At 33.0% G+C, this 20,153-nt stretch overlaps 1 protein-coding gene across 1 annotated transcript; it reads right to left on the reverse strand.

Moving 5' to 3' along the window:
- Window positions 1-14,596: 14,596 nt before the first annotated feature.
- Window positions 14,597-16,843, reverse strand: LOC134682943 (macrophage mannose receptor 1-like). The gene has a single exon (XM_063541885.1). It carries the CDS (start codon window positions 16,787-16,789, stop codon window positions 15,641-15,643), a length of 1,149 nt encoding a protein of 382 aa, XP_063397955.1. The 5' UTR covers window positions 16,790-16,843; the 3' UTR covers window positions 14,597-15,640.
- Between the last annotated feature and the right edge of the window lie 3,310 nt (window positions 16,844-20,153).

Here is a 20,153-nt window from a genome sequence, read left to right on the forward strand (position 1 = left end):
ATACTGTTGATATTCGAATATCTCATTTAGAAAACAATTCTGAAATTAATAATAGGAACCATGATATACCCATTTCTAGAATAAAAAACAAACTCAAGGTACTGGCAGAGCGGTTTGTGTTCGTACCGGCAGACAAGGCAGCAAATAATGTAGTGGTGGTGTGACGCATATACTACACGAAAGTTCTTCAAAACGAAATAATAAATTCCTCTACATTCAGGTCAGTGCGCACCACAGAGAGTCAAATCGTTAACAAGCATACCACTGCCACTGCCCAGCTTAAAGCATCTTCCGAACATTTGAAAGTCCCTACCATGTACTGGTTACCGAAATTACACAAAAAACCATTTAAATTCCGTTTCATCTCCGCTTCGAGTAAGTGTTCTACTACTAATCTATCAGTGCTTCTAACCACCTCCCTAACTACTATCAAAGAACTGGTTATTAACTTTTGTAATAAAGCTTATGAAAATAATGGTATTAATTATTTTTGGAGTGTTAAAAATTCTTTAGAGGTTTTAGATAAAATACATGCTTTCAATGGTCCTTACAATTCTGTTGACAGTTATGATTTTTCTACTCTGTACACTACACTTCCACACAATCTTATAAAGAAAAAGTTTTTGTATTTGATAAAATGGTCTTTCGAAAAATCTAATTGTAATTTTATTTGCTGTAACTCGTTTAAGGCCTTTTTCTGTAACGAAAAAGGAAAGTATGCTAGATACACTTACTGGAAATGTGAGGATATGATTGAAGCTTTAAACTTTCTGCTTGATAACATTTATGTACGTTTCGGCGATAAAGTGTATCGTCAGGTAGTAGGTATTCCTATGGGCACCAACTGTGCCCCTTTAATAGCAGATTTATTTCTATATTGCTATGAATCTCAGTTTATGACCAAACTCAGTAAAGACCCATCATTGTTACATTTGGTTGATACATTCAAAAATACCTACCGTTATCTGGATGATATTTTTTCGTTGAATAATCCAGAGTTATCCAAATATACTTCAGAAATTTACCCAAACGAACTTACTTTAACTAAATCTAACATAAACAGCAGCAGTTGTCCTTTTCTAGATTTAGACATTTCAATTTCAAACGGGAAACTTCACACTAAAATTTACGACAAAAGAGACGATTTTTCATTTCCTATTGTTAATTTTCCTTTTTTAGACGGCGATGTGCCTTTGGCTCCATCATACGGTGTTTATATATCGCAACTCGTTCGGTTTGCCCGTGTGTGTTCTGATGTCATAGATTTTAACGAACGTAATCAATGCATCACTGGTAAATTGTTGTGTCAGGGATTTCGATACCATAAATTACTTAAAACTTTTACTAAATTATTTCATAGATACAAAGATTTGATCAGTAAATTTGGCTATACCTGTAGAAAGCTTATTAAAAATGGTATTTCTCATCCTAAATTTTATGGTAATATTGTACTTAAAGCGAGGAAATCACTATGTGATCCTTGTAAACTCATCGAACCTTTAAACAAACTTATAAGTAAGGGTTATCGTACCAATATTGTAATTAGATCTCTGAATATAGTTCACATTGGCACTAATATTGATTTTGTCATTAGCAAATTAAAACATAACTAAATTTCATAATCTTTTGAGGCGAGATGTATAGGGGACACAGCCACGTTAACTTTTATTTCTATAGAAGTCGCTCTTCACTATACTACTACCTGTCGATACATTTATTTTTGGCATTGCACAAGTCATGTCTTCTTTGACTATTAATGACGTTAACATACTAAATCCCTGTGATGTGTTTTAGTCGATTTTAGTCTCTGATGCATGATTTTTTACTATTAATTGGTTTTGGCTTTTAACTAGCTGTCAGTAACTGCGAGTACTCTCAAATCGTATTTTCTTGTTAATTCGACCTGTTGATACTGTTTATAATGCTTTTTTGTCATTTTTTATTTATATGGATCTTGGCTGTATACCAGCTTTGATTATTTTTAATATCTTCAATTTTTCACTTATTCTTACAACATTTGTATAAACTTCAAGATTATAAAAAAACGGTTTTTTTCTAAAGTGAACATTGATTGGTTAAATATTTCTCAGTGTGTTTGAATTTGTTTGATAGCCTTTTGGTCATGACTGTTTGTCTCTAATATTTAATTAACTGTGCATTTGTATTCAGATATCGCAGATCAAATTTATTCGTTCTTTGTGTAATCATACGTTTTTTGATTGAGTTAAGTCTGCTAATTGATATTTTATCGTATGTTTTTATATGTTGTGATGTTATGCTATTGTTTCAGAAAAAGGGAGAAGGTTTGGGCCCATTAAAACGTTTAATCCCGCTGCAAATGTTTGCACCTGTCCTAAGTCAGGAATCTGATGTACAGTAGTTGTCGTTTGTTTATGTAATATATACGTGTTTCTCGTTTCTCGTTTTGTTTATATAGATTAGACCGTTGGTTTTCCCGTTTGAATGGTTTTAAACTAGTAATTTTGGGGCCCTTTATAGCTTGTTGTTCGGTGTGAGCCAAGGCTCCGTGTTGAAGGCCGTACTTTAAACTATAATGGTTTAATTTTTAAATTGTTTTTTGGATGGAGAGTTGTCTCATTGGCACTCACACCACATCTTCCTATATCTATATACAATCATTTTTGTCATTCGCTTATCTTCATGTAAATAATGACACAGGCATAGCCTATATTATCATGTTTTATTTCAGATTCATGCAAGCCATTTTGCCTGAATCGTTATATGTTGTCCCAAGTGTAAGCAACGTCCCAGGCCGTGTGAAAATAAACATAGCCAATATAATCATGTTTTATCTATTTTCGTTGTCCCAACTGTCAACGACCCAGGCCGTGTGAAAATAAACACAATCATTTTTGTCATTCACTTAGTGCATGTAAATAACGACACAGGCTTAGCCTATACATGTATTATCATGTTTTATTTCAAATTCATGCAAGCCATTTTGCCTGAATCGTTATATGTTGTCCCAAGTGTAAGCAACGTCCCAGGCCGTGTGAAAATAAACACAATCATTTTTGTCGTTCACTTATTGTCACATAACGACACGGGCATAGCCTATATAATCATGTTTTATTAAAGATTCATGCAAACCATTTTCGTTGTCCCAACTGTAAGCAATGACCCAGGCCGTGTGAAAATAAACAATAATTTTTGTCATTCACTTAATGTTGTCCTCATTTTTGTCATTCACTTAATGTTGTCCCAAGTGTAAACAACAACCCAGGCAATGTGAAAATAAACACAATCATTTTTGTCATTCACTTATCGTCACATAAATAACGACACAGACATAGCCTATATAATCCTGTTTTATTTAAGATTTAACGACACAGGCCCAATGAAAATGAATAAAAAAAATCTACTGAATGCATGAATTATTTTGATTTTTAGGCAAATTTTATTTTATTAGTGGAATCTATTTCGAGTGACTGTATCTGTATTGTCTATCTTCTGCCAATCTAGGCACACCTCCACAATACGAGTGAAGAGTCAACTACATATAAAAAACAAAAACGATCAAACTACAGTTTTATCACAATCCTCCACCAATAAAACAAATTGTCAAGGTTTATTTACACACAAAAAAAAAAAGATAAAAAAAAGATTCATCTGAAATCAAAAAGGTTAACATTATGATTATTCTCTATTCTGCATGCATGGCATGTGTAACGAAACAAAAACCTTGAGCACAGTGTTTCACCTTCTACACCTTATTTTATGACACATACAAATATTTGTTTTCATTAACCGCTCTGTCGCAACCTTACACATGTAACAACATCCGACTTAAATTTTGATTCTACACTGTACATATTTTATGACACATAGAAATATTTGTTTTCAGTAACCGCTTCGTCGCAACCTTACATATGCTGCAACATCTGACTTAAATTTTGATTGCCAAAATTTCCTACTTATCGACATTTTACTTAAACAAATCCTTTTACGAAACAAAAAGCATATCGATTATTCTGTATTCTGCATGTGTTATGAAACGAAAAGTATCTATTTATGAATATTGGGTAAAAAATATTTATGATTATTCCATAAAACTTATCACACAGGACAAAGGGCGTATCATGCGCTTATGGTGCAGCTGTTTATTTATATTTTTCTTCCATGTAATTGCAACCTTTTCACAACACAAAATTAGTTTCTTTTTATGTCAAACATATGTTTTTAGTAGTAATTTATTAATCATTTATTACAGGAAAAAGGTAAAATATAAGCAACATTGAAAGAAAAGCAACTGAAATGACCTCAAGGAATGGTATGTTATATCTTACCTATAAAAAAATACTTTTATTAACATAATATTTGTCCAATGAAGGGTATACTGTATGGGCATTCCAATAAAACTCTGTTTGCAATGTTTCCATCACATACATGGAAAATTTCAACTTACAGAAAAACAATATACTTTCTAAACTTTTTAAATCCAATCTCATCATCAGAGACAACTCCTGCAAAAGTCCATTAAGCATTAAATACAATTTCATTAAGAAAAATACTACCAAAAGTTGTATACTGATGTTCAAAAGTCATAATTTGATTGACAGAAAACAAATCTTGGTTACAAACTAAACCAAGGAAAACACATCAACTATCTTAAGACCGAACTGCTTATTAAAAACACAGAATATCTTTAAAGTCTTGATTTTTTTCTAGATGATTATCACAGAATGCCATTGACATGTCACCTGATGAAAGTCATTCACCAACTGGAACAAATCAAACACAATGGTATAAAAAGTTCCATAGCCATGAATGCATGGACCAAATCAAGAAATTTTACAGAGATAATAGCAGAAGCTGATGAACTCCAACGACTTTTCAACTCAGATCTCCAAAACATTATAGATCAGTTAGCAAAGGCAAAATCTGAATCATCACATTTAATTCATGACCTGAGTGAAGCAAGAGGTAATAACAAACATCTGAATGAAGAAATTACAAAACTTCAAAAAGAAATAGCTGATTTATCATTTCAAGATATAGCAGAGGAAATTACAGATATTCAAGAGAATGAAAACCCACAAGCAGACAAACTATCTTCAGTCAATAAATCTGCATTACAAGATACACACAATAAATCCCAAGAAATGAAAGTTGTACAACCTTCAAATGAAAAAATGAAATCTGCATCAGAATCTGCAGATATGGACACACACCCATGAACAAAAAAGTCGTCATTTTTTTGTTCAATTTTATTTTCAATTGCAATTCCGTACAAACCATAGGGAATGGTTCTTCAGTACTTTCATTTACAACACTTATTAAAGAACAATAATTTTTAGCAATTTTTTATTTTATAAAACTACAGAAAGGACCTGTAATTTTAACGAAGATTTATTAATAAATTATATTGTATTTCAACTTTACCATATGTTCTTATATGCACCAAACCAATACCTGGACACTTTAGCCTGTATATAATGCACCACTAATTGTTGTCTCAACTGTTATGTATAATCAGTGGAGGTCAGACATCTCACAAGGTTGAAGAATTAGACCAGCCTTATTTTATTTACACACTGAATGCCATAATGGTATGACGTGCCTGTCTGTCACATGACCTTGACTTCAAATCCATGATTCATTAACTGAGATAAGTTTGATTCATATCTTAGTAATTATGTCCCTTTCACAGTAGTTAGTAGAGATAAGTGAACTATATTTGGTATGCAGAATTGGCAGGAGTTAATGTAAGATTGGCAGGTTTCTCATAACTTTCACCTCATTTTCACTATCCAGTGTTCAAGGTCATGTGACTTGCATGACATTTTGATAATTAGGTCAGTTTAATCAAAGAGGTAGAACAACAATATACGTTGGTTTATACATTCTAATACTGCTTGACTTCATTTTTTTTTCAAGACCAATCTTAATGAACAATACTTCACAAATTATAAACCTAAATGCAAATACACGGGAAAGACATTGTATATTTTATGCTTCATTTACTTACCATTATAATGTAGGTTCTTATGTATCATCACTAAATAATCACAATATATGCTGAAGTGATGAAACATGTTAAAGGTTAGTTCAATGCTTTCATTTAATATGACACAATTCTTTTTACAGTACAGTAACATGCCGAAAAAAAACAAACCCCAAGAACAGACTCTACGACAAAAAAGGGAATTAGAACGCAAAAGAAAATCCAACTCAGAGGCTATTGTTGTGGCACCAAAAAGAAAAAGACTATACAGTGCATTAGGATCATTGATTGACTATTATTCCACAAACATAAAACTGCCTGAATATAGTGACATTGGTGAAATGCAATATAAATGTCAATGTTGCAAAGCACTTATGTGGAAAAATGAGACTCATAGTGGTCAACTAAATATAAATTCAAAATTTTCCACCTGTTGCATGCAAGGCAAAGTTGTACTGCCTGTTATTAAAGACCCACCACATTCTTTGCAAAATTTATTCATTTTGAATACTGAACAGGCAAAACATTTCAGGATAAACATAAGAGCATATAACTCAAGCTTAGCATTTGCCTCATTAGGTGTTCATGAAGATGTCCTTCCACATAATGGACCATACAATTTTCGTATTTGTGGTTCTGTCCATCATAGAATTGGACATTTATTTCCATCTGAAGGGAAAGCACCTAAATTTGCACAAATATACATACATGATACTGAAAATGAATTGTGTAATAGAATGCAATGGAATGATACCTTAAATAAGTCCGTGCTATTAACATTACAAAATATACTACACGACTGCAATCCATTCATTGACATTTTTAAAAATGCAGCAAAAATAATGCATGATGATCATAATGCATCACACCAAAATATTAAATTGGTATTACATGCAGATACCAGTAAAGACACACGGCGCTATAATTTACCAACAGCATCTGAAGTATCACTCATCATACCAGGTTCTCAAATAAAAGAACCAACAAACAGAGACATTGTACTTTACAAAAATTCATCAAATCACCCTAAGGGGTATGAAATCATACATATCTTTCTGCCATTTGGACATAGTGGTTGGACAATTGATAGTGGAAATGCTAATTCTCATAGTGGAAATGCTAATTCTCATGTAACAACAATGAAATTTTATGCATACCATCTCATGCAGAGAGATAACTTTAACATTTTGCTTCGAGGAGGGAGATTGCTACAACAGTATATTGTAGATATGTTTGCAAAGATTGAGCAACTTAGACTAAATTATTGCTTTTACCACCAGAACGAATTACGAGCTGAACTATATCAGGGACTTAATGATGCTGTTCATGCAGGAGATGTTAATGGCGTCACAGTTGGCAGAAAAATTATTTTGCCATCATCTTTCACTGGCAGTCCAAGAAGTATGCATGAACAATATCAAGATGCCATGTCCATAGTACGTCGCTTTGGAAAACCCGATTTATTTATTACTTTTACATGCAACCCGAAATGGCCAGAAATCGTTCATAGCCTACTTATTAATCAAACCCCAGCAGATAGACCTGATTTGATTACAAGAGTATTCAAACAAAAACTTCAAATGCTTCTTCATGACATTACACAAAACAATGTATTTGGCAAAACTATTGCTTATGTCTATGTGATTGAATTTCAAAAGCGTGGTTTACCCCACTCACACATTCTTCTTATATTACAACCCAACAGTAAACATTTAACTCCTGATCATTTCGATGACTTTGTCTCAGCTGAAATACCGGACCCTGCATTATTGCCAAATCTTCATCATATTGTTACACAGCATATGATTCATGGACCATGTGGTAAAGCCAATAAACAATCTCCATGCATGAAAGATGGAAAATGCTCAAAAGGCTCTCCAAAAGATTTTAATCCTGCAACATTACAAACATCAGATGGCTATCCACTTTATAAACGTAGAGATAATGGACTCTGTGTAGAGAAAAATGGTGTAATATTGGATAATAGATGGGTTGTGCCTTATAATCCTTATCTTTGCACCAAATATTCCGCTCATATAAATGTTGAAATATGTTCTACTGTAAAAGCAGTCAGTTATCTTTATAAATATGTTTATAAAGGACATGACAAGATAATGGTAGGACTTCAAAAAGCAGAAACCAGTGATTCTGACCAGAAAGGAACCAATGTGTATAATGAGATTACTCATTATGTTGATGCTAGGTATGTTTCAGCATCAGAGGCATGTTGGCGCATATTCCACTATGATTTACATACGCATTCGCCAGCAATTCAGAGACTTGCAGTTCATTTGCCAGGGCAGGAGCAGGTAATTTATAGTGAGGGAAAAGCACAACAGGCTCTTCAACACAATAAAAACACTACATTGACAGGTTGGTTTAAAATAAACCAGACTAATCCTTAGGCTACAACAATACCATATCACCTCTTCCCGGAACATTTTACATGGAATCAGTCTTCACATTCATGGGCACCCCGAAAAAAAGGTAATGTTATTGGACGACTTTATAGGGCAAACCCAGCAGAAGGAGAACGTTTTTTCTTGAGGCTATTACTACACCATTGTCCAGGTGCCACATGTTATGAAGACCTCAGAAAGTTGGAAGATGGTACTGTTTGTACTACTTTTAAAGAAACTGCAATGCGACGAGGTTTTCTACAACATGATGAAGAATGGGTAGAATGTCTTACAGAAGCTGCTGCTATTGCAACCCCATCACAGATTCGTTTGCTTTTTGTAACAATTCTTCTCTTTTGTGAGCCATCTGAACCAGCAAAGTTGTGGGAACAATTTAAAGACTGCATGTCAGAAGACATTGTTCATAATATGAACAATAATCTAACACCCGATTCAAAACAATTTGTATGCAACAAAGTCCTGTGTCTCATACACCAACTGTTGAAATCTCATGGTAAAAATTTGGCAGATTTTCCTGGATTTCCAAACATTGATGAATCTAATATTACCTTTACATCAAGTTTACTACATGAACAATGTCAGTACAAAATTGAAGAACAAACTGTGGTAACAGACAAAAATGAATCCCTTCTCAATTCAGATCGACATCATGTTTACCAAAAAGTAGTTGATGCTACAGAACAGCACACAAATACTACAGCTTACTTTGTGGATGGTCCAGGTGGATCGGGGAAAACATTCCTATATGATACAATTTTAGCCCGTATTAGATCTAAAGGTAAAATTGCACTGGCAGTAGCGTCTTCATGAATCGCTTCTGAATTGTTGGAAGGTGGACGAACTGCACATTCCAGATTCAAAATACCCATTCCAATTTCAGAGACAAGTACATGTAACATTTCAAGAAACAGTGCACTTGCTAATCTTATTAAAAATACTGCAATTATAGTTTGGGACGAGGCGCCAATGATACATAAGCATGTGTTGGAGTGTGTTCATAGAACATTATGTGATATAACACATATAGATAAACCATTGGTGGTAAAGTTGTTTTATTAGGTGGAGACTTCAGACAGGTGTTACCTGTCATTCGCCATGGAACACAAGCTGAAATAATTAATAGTAATATTATGCAGTCTTTCCTCTGGGAAAGCATTACCATGTTCAAGTTAGCAATTAACATGAGAGTACGTAGTAACGCACATTCAAACAATCAAGCAGATTTCGAAAACTTCTTATTACGTATTGGTAATGGGAAGGAAGAACTATATCCAAACGTTGGATCTGCAAAAATACAGCTCCCTAAAGACCTTTGCATATGCCCAGACAAAAATGGATTAAAGAATCTTACACATAAACTTTATGGTGATATTTTAGAATCATCACACTATTCAAAATTTACAGATCGCGCCATTTTAACAACAACAAATGATGATGTAGACACAATTAATACAATGGTCATGGACATGTTTCCATCAACTGTTAGTAAAACCTATCTCAGTGCTGATACTGTTGAAGATGAATCTACTGGATATTTGTATCCTACAGAATTCCTCAACACTATTACACCCTCTGGAACACCATCACATAAATTGACTTTAAAAAAACATGCACCAATTATGCTTTTACGTAACTTAAACCCAGCTGCAGGACTTCTTAATGGGACTAGACTTTCTGTTCTAAATCTTGGAACTCGCCTTATCGAGACAAAAATCCTGACTGGTACACATGCAGGAGATACTGTCTTCCTTCCAAGAATTACCATAATCCCATCCGATGCAGGACTTCCATTCAATCTTAAACGACGTCAGTTCCCTATTAGGCCAGCATTCTCCATTACAATTAACAAAGCTCAAGGACAAACCTTAGGACAAATAGGACAAGATCTAACAAAACCTGTTTTCTCTCATGGCCAGCTCTATGTTGCATTTTCAAGAGTTAGAGTCTTTAAATCAATATCCATTTTACCTGCTGCTGATTCTCTGTTTGATGGACAATACTATACAGACAACATAGTTTATGAAGGCGTCATCCATCATTGACTACTTTTAAAAATTATCTACGGCAATCATCGAATATAATTTCTTTGATGAACAAATACACTAACTAGTTTCATTACTATATTATCTAATATTCAGAGTCTTGTTGGAATTTGTTGCAAATTTATTCAGTTTGCCGTTCTGGTTGATATTAATTTTTTAAACGATTAGTAGAAAGTTTCGAAAACTATTCGATACCGACGCTTACACCTATGTCTATGCATAGAGATAACCTTTTTGTTAGAAGGGATCATCTCAATATGTACATCGACCACAGGCAATTATATTATATTTGTTTTTATTCATAATTTGATACTGTTGAGTAGTTTCATTTTTAATAATTTGCTCCTTTATTAGCTCTGTATAATAGCTTTAATTCAATTAATTTCAGGATAATAGATATTCCTTCAAAAAAAGGGGGTATTGTGTTAATTAGTAGAACCTTAATCAATAACAGTAACAAGAAAAAATGTCATAGAGTGACCCATACCATATATATATATATATATAAGATATTATTTTATATCCTGTTATATCACAAAGGTAGGGAATTTTAATTCTGAGTTGAAAATGCAAACAATTCGCAACTTATATATTCTTATACAACTCTGTATCCCGTTTTGAAAGTTGCTAACAGCGACAATAAAAAACAAAACAAAAAACACGTGGAAATATATTTCTTAAAATATTCGAAAAACGGTGTTTTTTTCTATGATTACGAATAAATCTTTTATATAAACATAAATTCTTTCTAAAAACTGCATCCTAGTCATCCGAGGTAATTGTTTGTATTATATCAAATGGTCAATTGGAAGAATGTTGTAACTCTGATTTGTCTTATAAATAATTTCTAAAATTAAAAATCGAGAATTGAAGTACAATGTACAATTATAAGAATTAGAATAGAAAACCGACCTAAGGCTGAACACAGCCAAAGGTCACCAGTTTGTTTACAATATGGCTCACAGGATAATGTTGATAATATTTAAAGAAATTATTTTAGAAGGACTAACTAACTATTGATGAACACCATGTGTTGTAATGAAACTTGACGATCTTCATAAATAAATTATCATATCAACTTAGCAGGGTTTATATTTGAGTCACTTTAACATGTTTTTTGTCTTGAATATACATTTCACTTCCCACTAGACAATAAACCCCTATGCACCATGGCAAGAATCAAAACATCAAATAATAAAGGCGTTAAATCATATTGCATTTGTTTTTGCTAGCCAAACCAACCCTGAATTTTCTCTAATGCATAATCGCGTAAACACAGGTAAAGAACTAGTATTGATTGTCTTCAATATCAGCACACAATAACCAAACATTGTTGTTGGTACTGAGAATAAATTACACGTGTTTTGTGTATATTGAAGTTCATCTTTTAGAAGCTTGAGGGATCAATTGAAAACAACAAACAAATACTTGATTCTTTTATATTATTATTGAGTTTCTAAGTGGGATTCTCTCATTGATTCAAAATTAGGCATATCATAGGCCATTAGATTTCAGCGCTACACAAAGATTACTGTAAAAAGTAAAGAACAAAAATACTGAACTCCGATGAATATCTAAAACGGTAAATCCCTGCATTCTTATCATGTACATATAATTAAAACATGTATTTCATAATAAATAGTGTCCACAGTAAACCATTAGAAAGCCAAAATGTCAATTGAGAAACTTAAATTCGTTAATTATACCTTTTTCATGTTAACATATTTGATGTAAACGTAAACACCTGATTCGCATTTCGACAATAAACTTCCTTCAGTGATGCTCCAGGTAAAAATGTTTGGATATATAAAACTTAAAAAAAAAAAAAAAAAAAAAAAAACCTTTAGAGCAAAGATCTTTGATTATTACCAGGTCAATATTCAGAGCTTTACCTAGAGGGATTAATCATTAACTCAAAACTATTATCGAATTTGTATTGCAACAAATTTCAATAACACACTATCCTATTTTCATTTTAATACCTGGAAACTAAATAATTTGAACAGTTATATTTTTGTTTATATAACACGATTTAGAAAATGTAACTTTGTTTGAAACAATTTGAACGTGAGATTGTAGGGTAATGACCGGAAATTTAAATTTTCTAGGAACAACAAAAAGAGTATTATAAAATATCCAAACAAAGTACGCCGGAAATTTTGTCAATTGTTTTTCAATTGAAAATTGATAAATATGATTTTATAAGATAACTGACAAGTATTTCCTAGCGAAAGTTTCATATAATCTCATTACTAAAATTTTGATCCAGAACTATCCAAAAAGGGATACAGGAAAATTTTCCAGATTTAGTCTAAATGAAGTTTGTTATTGTTAATGTTGTCCAAAATAAATATCAACAAGCTGATACATTCATTAGTCCTTATTAGATACAATTTTTAGAATGAATGTCCTAGTAAAAAGCTCCCTTTTCGATAACCCCCCCCAAAAAATAAAAAAATAAATCCGAAAATGGAGAAGCAAATACAATGCAAACTAAATGCTAATGAAATCTCTGTGGCTAACTTTTTCGATATTATGGCTTCCGAGCCTAAGAAGTAGGTGTTAGGCTAACCAGATTTTGAATTCTGATAACGTCCAGTCATTATAGCTGGACTATTCAAAATACAAACTTTTAAGGTTATTTTGTAAAATTTGGTTTGATATTGAGTTATTTGTAATCGTTTTCGGTTTAAATTATTTATAGTGCGGTTAATTTCATATGTTTTATTTTTCAGTTTATAGACTATAGTCGAGTTAATTTTTTCATTTTCCATGAAGAAAGTAAGTTGGTCAAAATAATTGTGACGTAGTTAGACCATTAATTTGATACGTTTTTTTCAAGAACGTTACGATGACTTGTTGGACTGGTATGCTGAAAAAAATTGTGAATTTTTGGATCTTGTTCCATATTAATGTATAAATTTCATGTTTAGATATTTGGCCCAAAAAGATGTGACTGTTTGTGATGTTTTGTGCTTAGTTGAATCAGAGAGAATTATGTTGAAAGAACATAAACTGTACTAATTTTCCCAGATGCGCATTTCGACAATCAATTCAGGATCTGTTTACCCTTCCGGAGCACCTTAGATCACCCCTAGTGTTTGGTAGGGTTCGTGTTGTTTAGTCTTTAGTTTCATATGTTGTGTCTTCTGTATTAATATTTGTCTGTTTGACTTTTTTGTTTTTAGCCATGGCATTTTCAGATTATTTTCGATCTATGAGTTTGACCGTTCCGCTATCCAAAGTACTGGCTGCTGGTTTGGTGACACCCTCGGGGACTATCAGTCCACTAGCAGAGGCATCGACCCAGTAGTTATAAAAACATAAACGGTACCAATTTGTCTACACCAGATGGGCATTTCAACAATCAATGTCCTATTGGATATGCTCGAGGCCAAAACATTTCAAAATTCAAGTATAGCCATCACTGGATCCAAACAATGGATCGTTGTACCGTATGTCACTATCTGCATGTATTTTCTGTTGGTAAAGAACCCAGAGTTCGCCGGTGCTGTATTTGTTTTTATATTTTATCGCCGCCGTTCCATATTTTCTTTATTCATAACGAACATCATTTTACTGCATGCATTCGAATGACCCTTCATGCAAGTCCTTGATTGATATAGGTGACTTTCGGTCGTATCACTATGTACAATGCAGTATTTGAAAGACCTGTATCTGCAAGTCTAAATTAGACTTTTGTACTTACCTCTAGGAGGCATTTTGAAACTCTGTAGCCTATTTTGAAAAACAAACCTTAATTTATACTTTTTTCAACATCAACAATCAACATTCTTAAGAGCCATAAACCCCAAAATATACAACTGACGGCATTCAAATGTCAGTTATGGCAGCCTCGTTGATGATATTCTCAATTCAATAGAATAATAACACGTGAGAATAATGACTAAATTCTATCTGTTAAGAACAGTAACAACTACGACAAATCAAACAAATCTACACACATTCTGATACACAGTGATGTCTAGTAATCACGAATTTTAACACACACTAAGAAAACAATATCCCTATTATTTGAAAAGAAGATTTTATTCTACAATACAGTTATACAAATAACATTACAATTACATTATATGCAAATATACAGGTTTCCTATAATAATTGCAGAACATCAATACATTATGTACAAACAATTAAAATAATTCACAAGCTTAAATGTTTTAAAAGCCAAATAAAGGCAATATGCATTAGAGTTTCTTTGAAAATCACCAACAGGTATATGTCTAAACATGGTAATGTAAGCCTCATTTATTCAGTAAGACGTAAATAAATTTGTCTTCAAGTCATATTTGATCCTCTTTCTATAATAATTCTTTCGTAATTTTCGAAAAATGTTGAATTGATTTTAGGTACATTTACCAGTATTGTATTATACAATATCAGTTTTATGGGCATGGAGTGAAATAATATAGACCCATTTTTGTTATGTTGTTTTCTGCACAGCATGTACATTGATTTATGAAAAGTATATGAGGAATTAAAAATCTGTTTAATTGAATAGAAGAATAATATCACGTTTACTTAAGAAGTGCGGTCGGATAAAAACAGCAAACAGATAGAAGAAAACATGACGTTTGACTTCAAGGTTGATAACATTTTTCGAGGGATGGTACCCTTTTTTAATGACATCATAATATAAGTACATGATTTTTTTTTCTATGAAGTATTTTAAAATTAAATATTTTTTGGAGATCAACTATTCTCCATCTAAGTCTATGGAGCTGTTAATTACTCAAATGCAACATAAAGCAAAAACAATCAATCCCTTTAACAGTGAAAATCGGGTTTTGAGGTCAAAAATCTTTTTCTCTAAAGATATTTAAATATCAAGTATTATACCATATGAAAATAAAGTCCATACATATAAATAAAGCTGATTGATTATAAACATTCAACGCACACTTAATCTATAAACAAATCATTAAATATACCAAATTCAAATTTTATTTTTTTTAAATATCACACATCTAACATACCAAGTTATAATATAAAAAAGAAGATGTGGTATGATAGCCAATGAGACAACTATCCACAAGAGACCAAAATGACACAGACATTGATAACAATAGGTTACCGTACGGCCTTCAAAAATGAGCAAAGACCATACCGCATAGTAAAAGCCATTTATAAGTGTTTATTCAATTTTGTCATTTCTAAGCCAACGAATCTCTTAAAAATTCAAAAAATGAAATTCACAAAACTTTCTCACAAATGTACCCGATCATTGTTGCACAGTCTGCATCATAAATATTACCAAGTCTCCCAAAGTAGACACAATAATGTTTGTCATTGTTTGGTTCACTATTAGCCCATGTTAGATTTTTCGAAACAGTTCCATCAAGCCATTCATATTTGCCGATCAACGCAAAATCATTTAGACCTATCCATTTGACTGACGAAGACGATCGAAAAGCTTCACTCAGAACATGTGAAAATTCATTGTCCGAACCAATGCTGATTAAATCTGCACCCTTATCTAGACATGATTGACGAGCGGCTGTCCATGACAACTTCGTGTCATCAAACAGGTAACACGATCCATTATATAGAGACCAATTGCCATTCCCACATTTGACAGTAAGACTCAATTTGCAGATAAAACTTTGTGAAATATAGCAATTACCATCATTCCATTTTTTGTGAGTAAAGTGCTCCATTTCGACACAATGTTCAAAGTTGTTCCAATGGTTCGGTTCGTATAAGTTCCAATTTGTATAATCCAGTGGAGTCCCATCGCTCCATTTGAATGTACCTTTATGATCAATTTCATTCAAGCCAGTCCAATACGGTTCTTCTTTTAATTGGTTTTTCGGAAATGTATCAACTTCAGCTTTACTATGGAAACTAACTAGATCAGATCCCTGGCTTCGGCAGAAATCTCTTGCTTGAAACCATGTTCTCTTGTCGTGACGTATCATATAACAAGCAGCGCCATTCTTATACCAATCAATAGGACAATGTGTTCCTACAGATTTTACACGGAAATTCAAGTTTGAAAACGTTCTATCATTAGACTGTGTACATTTTTTATTTCCATGAATGTCCAGTTCAAAGTTTTCGCACGACTGAGTTTTGTTAACCACAGCAGACTGATGTTTTCCCTCTGAATTATAGTTACCATTAAAATACAGAACAGCAAACGTTATTCCTGATGATAAAACAGCTGTCGTGACAATGGCAATAGCGCATAATATAATTCTTTTTGTAGAACGTTTCAGAAATGGACGGTTATTTTTCTTAATGTCGGGTTTATTGTCAAAATCTAGATAGATATGCTGATCCATACTGCTAGTATCACACATTGTATACGTTTCATCGGGGTTATAATGCGTTAAAGTCATTATGCTTGGTATACATTAAATAAAACTTAGTGCAAACGTTTGAATCCTACCTTATATATGATATACAAAGTTGTAGAGGATTTCCGTGATTCAAGATTATCGAGAAAGCTATTAATAAAAAGTGATACATGATGTGAAATACATTTTTGTGTCCTACATCATGTTTATGTTATTAGTTTATGAAACTATAGGCTCTAAAGAGCCTGTGTCGCTCACCTAAGTATATGTGAGTATTTAAGAAAGGAAGTAGATGGATTCATGACAAAATTGTGTTTTGCTGATGGTGGTGTGCTTTTACATCTTACTTTACTGAACATTCTTGCAATTTGCAATTATCTCTATTCATAATGAACTTGGCCCAGTAGTTTCAGTGGAAAATGTTGTTAAAAATTGACTATAAAGGAAAATTACTCCTTAGGGGGTCAATTGACCATTTCGGTCATGTTGACTTATTTGTTAATATTACTTTGCTGAACATTATTGCTGTTTACAGTTTATCTCTATCTATAATAATATTCCAGATAATAACCAAAAACATCAAAATGTTCTTAAAATTACTAATTCAGGGACAGCAACCCAACAACAAGTTGTCCGATTCATCTGAAAATTATAGGCAGATAGATCTTGACCTGATAAACAGTTTTACTCCAGTTAGGATTGCTCTAAATGCTTTGGTTTTTGAGTTATAAGCCAAAAACTGCATTTTACCCCTATGTTCTATTTTTGCTTGAACGGCGGGGTTGCCGGACACATTTTTTAAACTAAATACCCCAATGACGATTGTTGCTAAGTTTGGATTAATTTAGCCCAGTTGTTTCAGAGGAGAAGATTTTTGTAAAAGATTGCTAAGGCCACACCAATTTAATTTCTTGTTCTACGGATTTTTGGACTCCAAAAATTGGGGCGAGCGAGCGATTTGAAAATTTTAATAAAAAAATATTTAATTTGCAAATTTTTGAGGCGAAGCTTAAAAAGTAAAGGCGAGCAATTATATTTTTTTTTTGTAAACATAAAATAGCTGGTTTTGACTGTATTAAAACTTGATTTATCACTTGTACCTTGACATTTCTTTAATTTATGAAGTATTTTTTCCCTGTTCAACAAGAAATAATTGAATAATTAAATCTGGTCTATGTATGTGTGACTGACAATGAGACAATTCTCCATCCAAGTCATAATCAGGTTCAGAACAACCCCTTAATGTTATGAATATCCTTTTTATGAGGGGTCAAAATAAGTTATACTATTTTTTTTGTAAAAACACTTTAAGTACAAAAGGGCTTATATTTTCCAAAAGAACTATAATATTTGGTACTAAATGGTCAAAACATGTCCAAGAATTTTGTAATATTCCTGGACTTTAACCATGTTAACACATTAACTTTAACAGTTTAATATATCATTCAAAATAAGTGGACCCATCCCTCTTTTAGAAAAGTTGTTTAAAATATAATGTATTTCTCCTCTTTTTGAGTCAAAAATTCTAAGTTGTCAAGGTTTTGTATAGTAGCACTGTACAAATCCTTAGTATTTCTATTTTCTTTTCTACAACAGTAAACATGGTAAAATGACCCCTTCAAGGCCCTTGTCGGAGGGAGGGTTAGTCCCAACCCCGAGGTCCCAACCTGATAATAACAAACATAGGTCAAAGTAAGGCCTTTTACACAGAGCTTTGATCAAGACCAACCAGCAAGCTATAAGGGACCACAACTTAGTATTGTATACAATTCGAACAGAAAAAACCAACGATCTAAATTATATTTCCAAACGGGAAAATACCAATGAACCCGTGAATAAACCACATCAACAAACGATATTAACTGCTGAACAACAGGTCCCTGAATCAACCAGGACAGGTGCACAAACCTGCAGCGGGTATGACCGTCACCATACATTATAATTGCAGTTGAAGGCAAATCCTTCAGAAGTTCTTTGTACTTTATTTTAACAACGAAGATTTTTTTTATAGGGAATATAAGTTAGGGGGAAAGAAACCAACGTTTTGTTTTGTACTGGTATTTCTATTTATATCGGAGCACTCCCGCTTGAAATAAATTGGTTTCATGCTGAAACAAATATTATCGCAGATATTTACAGTGTTGTGGGGTGCTGGTAGGTTTAAAATCGTTATATAAAGGCCAGACTGTGATTTAAAAAAAAACAAATGTTGAGATCGTTATATAATATTTACAAAAAAACGGTGCGGGAAATGGACATGATTCCATTTCCGGAAGCGGGAATATAATAAAAATAAAAAAAATCTGTTTTGATAAAAATAGGTGCGGGCGGGTCCGTCGAACAAGGAATCAAATTGATGTGGCCTAAGATTTACATAAAATGGTTAAAAATGGACTATAAAGGGCAATAACTCCTAAAGGGGTCAACTGACCATTTCGGTCATGTTGACTTATTTGTAAATCTTACTTTGCTGAACATTATTGCTGTTTACAGTTTATCTCTATCTATAATAATATTCAAGATAACAACCCAAAACAGTAAAATCTCCTTAAAATTACCAATACTTTAGGGGCAGCAACCATACAACGGGTTGTCCGATTCGTCTGAAAATTTCAGGGCAGATAGATCTTGACCTGATAAACAATCTTACCTCATGTCAGATTTTCTCTAAATGCTTAGGTTTTTGAGTTATAAGCCAAAATTTGCATTTTACCCCTATGTTCTATTTTTAGCCATGGCGGCCATCTTGGTTGGCTGGCGGGGTCATTGGACACATTTTCAAACTATGTGGCCCAATGATGATTGTGGCCAAGTTTGGTTTAATTTGGCCCAGTAGTTTCAGAGGAGAAGATTTTTGTAAAAGCTAACGACGGACGACGACGACAGACGACAGACGACGGACGCCAAGTGATGAGAAAAGCTCACCTGGCCCTATGGGCCAGGTGAGCTAATAAAAGGAGATGTAGTCAAACACATACGAGACAGGGAATAATTGATTCAAACAAATACTATTACAAAAAACCACATTATTTTTTCAAGCCTTACAAAAATTTGAATATACGTGTAAGAGGAAAACCTTTTTTTGTTTTATAGATAATGCTACATGTAGATAGAAATCTTCCGTAACACAGACATTTAATTTTATTTTTAAACAAAGTAAAAGTAAAAAAATGAAGAATTATAATCTCAGAACCATGTATTATCTTCAAAACGCGGAGCAACTGGGGCCTGTTTGACGAAGCTGTCTTATGATGTTCTTTCGACATACATTAGAGTTAAGTGGGTTTCTCCAAAGTAGTCCTAAATTAGGACATCTCTGAAAGTTGGTCCAAAAGTAATGACTACACGAGAGGTGTATCATGATGATCATAGGATACTTATACATTCATTTATATAAATTAGACAT

This window comes from Mytilus trossulus, chromosome 9 (genome assembly GCF_036588685.1).
Source record: "Mytilus trossulus isolate FHL-02 chromosome 9, PNRI_Mtr1.1.1.hap1, whole genome shotgun sequence".
Classification (NCBI taxonomy): domain Eukaryota; kingdom Metazoa; phylum Mollusca; class Bivalvia; order Mytilida; family Mytilidae; genus Mytilus; species Mytilus trossulus.